The sequence below is a fragment of the Chanodichthys erythropterus genome, chromosome 6, assembly GCF_024489055.1.
Source record: "Chanodichthys erythropterus isolate Z2021 chromosome 6, ASM2448905v1, whole genome shotgun sequence".
Lineage (NCBI taxonomy): Eukaryota > Metazoa > Chordata > Actinopteri > Cypriniformes > Xenocyprididae > Chanodichthys > Chanodichthys erythropterus.
In genome coordinates, this window is record NC_090226.1 from 11,335,616 (window position 1) to 11,341,615 (window position 6,000).

The 6,000-nt window shown below is 36.2% G+C and overlaps 1 protein-coding gene across 1 annotated transcript in view; it reads right to left on the minus strand.

Moving 5' to 3' along the window:
* ephb2b (eph receptor B2b) overlaps window positions 1-4,470 on the minus strand; it is a 160,809-nt gene extending 156,339 nt beyond the window's left edge. The window contains exon 1 of the mRNA XM_067388025.1: window positions 4,321-4,470. Within this exon, the coding sequence (XP_067244126.1) occupies window positions 4,321-4,375 (55 nt within the window). The 5' untranslated portion in view covers window positions 4,376-4,470. The remainder of the gene's footprint in view (window positions 1-4,320) is intronic.
* Window positions 4,471-6,000: the final 1,530 nt, after the last annotated feature.

Sequence of the window (6,000 nt, forward strand, 5' to 3'; positions counted from 1 at the left end):
TATACTCCCTTCAGTCAGTCTCAAAACACTTGCAGGAAACTGCCTGGACCTGACCAAAGAAACCCTACATTACAGTCAAATAATTACAGATAGTGTGAGAGCCAGTGCTTGTGGATCACACGGACATGGTCAAATGCTCAAGAGAGGAGGAATGAGCATAATAAGTTTGGCAGTCATCACTAAAATTATTTTTCAGTTTCTGCTAAATTGCCAGTCATAATTACATAGCACGAAGAGTTAACTCAGACTGGCGTGTTTTGTTTAAGAGATTGCCTTGCAATCGCAAAAACTTCCATGATGATTGTTCTTCCATGGTGATTGTTGACAGATTATGAATTCCTTAAATTGCTGAGTGCACAGCCACTCGTCAAACACAAGAACTGGCTTAAAACACACAGCAAGTGCAGAACTGACACACTTGTGAAACAAAAACTTCCAAGTCCGACACTGTCAAAGATAGCATGCTGTGCTGAAAGCAGCTGTATTTCTACAAAAAAAAAGCCCATTTCCCATGAGTCTCTCTACTATTCCAGACTTTCTGCATGGTCAAGGTAGCCCTCGGCCGTTCCCTCGAAATGTGACACTCGTCTCACTAGAGAAACAACTGGTACCAGCACTAATTGAAATTTTGCATGCAAAGTGACAATAGCCAGGCCCTGGGTAGCATGGATTAGGCTCTGAATGGAGGCGGATTCTTTCTGAACGCCACTGTGGAGGCTGGCGTGCAGACGAGCTCCCTGCATCTGCTCATTCAGCGGACTGAGAAAACACAGGATTGCGAGCAGCCGCTCACTTTACCTTTATCTAATCCCACTTCTGAACCCCTATCACCACCTCTATACCCCACACTATGCTTTTTGTTACCTTCCCGAAAAACTGTAATGCTATGAGTCTGCTTAGGCTGCAGTGGCTCACACTCTGCGTATAGTTGGAAACGGACGAGACACATTTACATTTGAAAGCAGATTATTCAAACTTGGCAGGCATTTCAAAGTGGAAGTGTTGATATGAGGGCTAAAACGGCTATGTTAACAAACAATAGCTTTAATTATCCCCTCTCTCTGTTGTTTAAGAGTGTTATGGAAATAGATTGTGAAAAGCTTAGCTGAAACAAACTTTGCACTTGTACAAAATGTTAAGCAAAAAATTTTTCGGTAGTATTTATAACTTCTGGAATACTGTATAAATGGAATATTTTGATAGCTTTACAACGATAAGCTGACCAATAAATTCTCGGATGAAACATCTGACATTTTATTAAAAATAATCATCTCTTCAAGCTTATACCACTGTGTATTTCTTGGAAGCAAAAAGTACACAAAGCAGAAACTGAAAGAAATATGGAAAATATTCTTATAGTCATGAAAATAATATTGTGGTAACATTATCACCAAGGCTCTTATTAAAACCAGCTGTACGCTATTTTTACTCTTTACCCAAAAGACAAGCGTCCATCATGTACACGAGCACATCAATATATAATCAGCGATGAGATATTTGTATACAGTATGGGAACAGATGCAGCTGCTTATGGGACGTCTCAAGATGAGAGAGAATTCATATTGTATCATGACATTATGACAGCAAAATAGAATGCATGCTGGGAATACTGAAATAGCGAGGAATCTTTTGTACGACTGGTGTCCTATTTACAATAGATGCCAACTCTGATGTGGTAAAAACAAAATGGCTGTAGCCTTATCCATGGGATATCCTGCTTAATAACATTTTAAAACCATAAAACATGTAATTTTTGTGATATGTAATCACATAATGCAAATCCAGCACATATAGTGAAAAAAAAATGTCTAAATGTAAATTCTGATACGGAATATTGTGTGATTACACTGTGAACCCATTGAGATAAAAAAGGAAAAGAAAAAAGGTAAATTCAGACAACTTTGAAATAGAATAATGACACAAATTACATTTTTAACTAATCGCTTAAGACGCACAGGCACAAGGACTAATGCTAAATTACACTGCTGCATAATGCAAGGTGACACACACAAAAACTTGAAAACTCGCTGAGGAAAAACTTCAAAGTCCCTTAGACTGGCAGCAACATTTTAAAATAAAAACACAATGTAGAGCAGAACCATATTTTATGGTCACCTACTGGGAAAAATCTGTCTAAATCCTACATGGGCTTAAAAAGGCACTTGAAGTACTTTATTGTTACACTAAAGGAGTCACAGACTCCAGAGAAACAGAATCTTATATCCTTAATGTCACTACAGTGACCACACAACCTAATTCAGTTATACTCATAATATTTCACACAAATGAAATACAGGAGAACTATTCCATCCTCGCAGCAAAGTGCATTTCAGTTGCCACATCACAACAAATAAAACATCTAAAATTCCTTGAGATCATTTACGGTTAGCGAGGAGGATAAACACTGTTGTATAAGGCTTTAAGATGACGTCAAATCTCACCAACCCATCTCCTCTACTGCCCGCCATCACTTTGTTTTTAAGGTCGAGGCAGCGTTGACCTCTTTTTCAACTCTCTAATTTTTTATGTGTAAGCGTCACGCTTTAACACCATTGGCTGAAAAGCTAGAGTGATAGACAGTGGAAAAACGTAAATCGACCAATCACTCCAGGGTTCGTGATTAAGCGATCCGCAAGAAAAAAAAAATCTTGATTAGGAGAGAAATAAAATTAAATAATTGAAAAGCATTTTAAAATATTATGACTAATATTTTGTGTGTGTGTGTGTGTGTGTGTGTGTGTGTATGTACACACACACACACACACACACACACACAGCCACAATACACAAGTATAGAATCTCAATGTTGGAATCATCATTTATACTTTTCTGAACAGCGAAGATGATACTAAAAATAACATATATATTATAAAAAAAGAAAAAGGTCAAACAACTTTTGAGGACCATAAGGCCTCTAAAGGTAATCAGAAAAATAATTTTAATTCCTTGATTAAACACTCAGGCTTTTTCTAATTTTTGAATTATAATTACTGTACGTATTAGTTATTATTAAATGTGTGCGCACATTTACATTTAAATTAAATTAATTTGGCCCTAGAAAATTTGCTACATTTTAGGCAAGTGTATGGAGGGAAAAATGCCCCCAAAATATTAGCCGTTTGCTCAAGTGACATGATTGGTATAATTAATGGTCAGAACTATCTGAAATTGAAATCCCAGTACAACATAAATTTTAAAAGTTCTAATAATGTTGAAGTAGTTATGGTTTACTGCTCTCTGAAAATGTTTTAAGAAAGATTTATTAGCAACAGAAAAAAGGCAGTCGTGCAGTACTGTTGAATTAACTCTTATTTAATTAAAATAGAGTTGTGCCTGAGTATGCAAATGTGTTCATTTTATTATGCATATTTAATTATTTTCAACTACACCACTGTTGTTAGCCGTACTGTGTTCTGAGCATACTAAATACTTTCATTAAAAAAAAAAAAAAACTCCTTTTAAAATATCCAGTCTAAAAGTACAAAATTGAGTAGGCCTATATTAATCCATTACATGACAATAAACTCAAGTATCATTAAACTTGGGAAGTAAAGCCACAAGGGGTTCCTGTAATACCAGCAATGCCTACTTAAAATTCATTGAGTATAATTCACTGGACACAGACACTTCAGACTGCCTGGGATTGAATGTGTGGTCAGTAAGTGAGAAAAGGGACTGTATTTGATTGTTTTGTAATTGTAGGCTCACTGGAAACCTGTTTCATTGTCCAACATGCTGAGTCCAGCATCACCATTTCAGCTCTGAATGCCCGCTGAACACAAGCTTAAAACAACACGTGAATGTGTTACAAGAGAAATAAATATTAATAAAGAAAAATAAATAGCATTAATACAGCTATAGGAGTGGTTTGTGTTTTATATTTCACCTCTGAAATGATTGTAAAAATAGGGGCGCGAATCTCGTGCATGGCTCGCGCACGCACACGTATCAGCGCGTGGGGATAAAAATAACCGGTTTAATGCTCCTATTGCACATAAAAAGATGATAAATATAATTTTTTCTCAAACTCATTCTGATGCTGGCCAAATAAACGCGTTTCTATGCCACCTGTGATGTTTTTACTATATTGTTCGCCTGACAGAACAAGCCTTATCAAAGGAATACGTTCTTGTCAGGAGGAATGCAACCGTTAAAAAAATGTCACATTTCTCCCAGTATCATTCTACATTCGTTAATTAGCGAAAAATGGTTTCGTATCTTATTTCTTGGATGGCATTCAAAACTAACGTGCCGTGACCGTAAACTCTCAGTCTGTCGGCAAGATGCTGGACTCGCAAAACACGGGGAGAAACATCTTACCTTCAACAGCCAGGACCGAGGGTAGTGTCCATAAAATCCATAGGATATCCATCATTGGTTTCTTAGGGGTGAAATTATATAAAGTCCAGACATTCAAATAAAATGTGCCCTGAAAGCCATTGATATCAGACGCTGGCGCAGACCGGCAGACTTCCACCTTCCGTTGAATGAATACGATGCCATAAACACACAACTAAAATCCTAAGCGAGTATGGACGAGACCAAATGAGTCAGACGAGGGGGGGCGGTGGTTAGAAGCACCGCGTGAGGTCGACCAGAGGATGAACGTGCATAAGAAACGTTGCTTTGTGAATACGAAAAACAAGTATTAAAGATTGGATCACTGGCAAGAATCGATCGGAACGGTTCCCATCGGTTAGACTACAAAAGCGTGACGCCATCCAACCCAAAAGCGCTCAGTTCTTCTGTCCCACCTGTCAATCAAGGCAAGAGCGTAACTATTCAGCCTTATCAGCGGATGCTCGGTTAAAAAATTGTGACAATAGGGAATACAGGGATGTGTGAATTTAGACAGACACTGAGATTATTTATGAGGATTCATCGAAAGATATGTTTGTTATAGTTGCTCTAATGGTAATGGAATAGTCTGTCGACTTCGTTTTGTTTCTGTTTACCACATTCTTCATAAAAAAAAAAGTAAAGGTAAGAAGTCTTTTTAAATTACTGTGAAACGAGGGGACACATAAATATAGGAAAGCGTATGAAATAGATATATGCTTATTGTATAATTGTTTCTAAGGTATACAGGGCCTACTTTATTACATTACTTTAAACAATTATGTAAAAATATATAAAAGTAATATGTATGTAAGCATTTTAAATGGCACAAAATTAAATTTTTTCATGCATTGTAGACAATTGTAACTTAGTTTTAGAGACACAGATGTTGTATGTGTACACACTGAAGCTAAATCAATGAGAGCAGAATGAGATACAATGTGTCTGTGTCTGGCAGCTGTGACAAACTCACTAGGCCTCATTTGCAATTTTAACAATGTGTGTCCAGGCCTAACAATATTTTCAATGTGTTTGTGTAGGTGCCTATAACAAAAAAGTGCAGTAAAAAAGTGCAAAAAAAATAATAAAAAAGGCAAACTGTCTATTTTCCTCCAAATATTAGTCTAAATTTTTAATTATTTCTAATATTTTGCAATCTGGTTTATGCAACAACAATAAAAAGATAATCTGTCCCTCGGATTACGGTAAAAACAAATCTTTGAGACACTGTAGTAGCTTTGCTCCATTGTTCAAACAAGACATTTTTAGCATGAATTCAAATTGTCACCATAATTTACACCGCTTCCTTTCAGCTCCCGGGTGATAAAAAAATAACGAACCTTGAAACCTTGTGATGAATGAACCACGTTATTTTCCAATCACTTATTTCAGGAAAAAAGTCTCCTGGCAAGAGATGGAGGTTATATATTTTGTTATGTGAATATAACAGGATCATATAAATTATGCACCTGCTTATTCTTTTCTACTCCTCACATATAAATTAAAATAATTTGCAATTTAATAATATAAAAGTAGCAGACTTTGTGAAGAAAGAAAGAAAGAAAGAAAGAAAGAAAGAAAGAAAGAAAAAGAAAGAAAGAAAGAAAGAAAGAAAGAAAGAAAGAAAGAAAGAAAGAAAGAAAGAAAGAAAGAAAGAAAGAA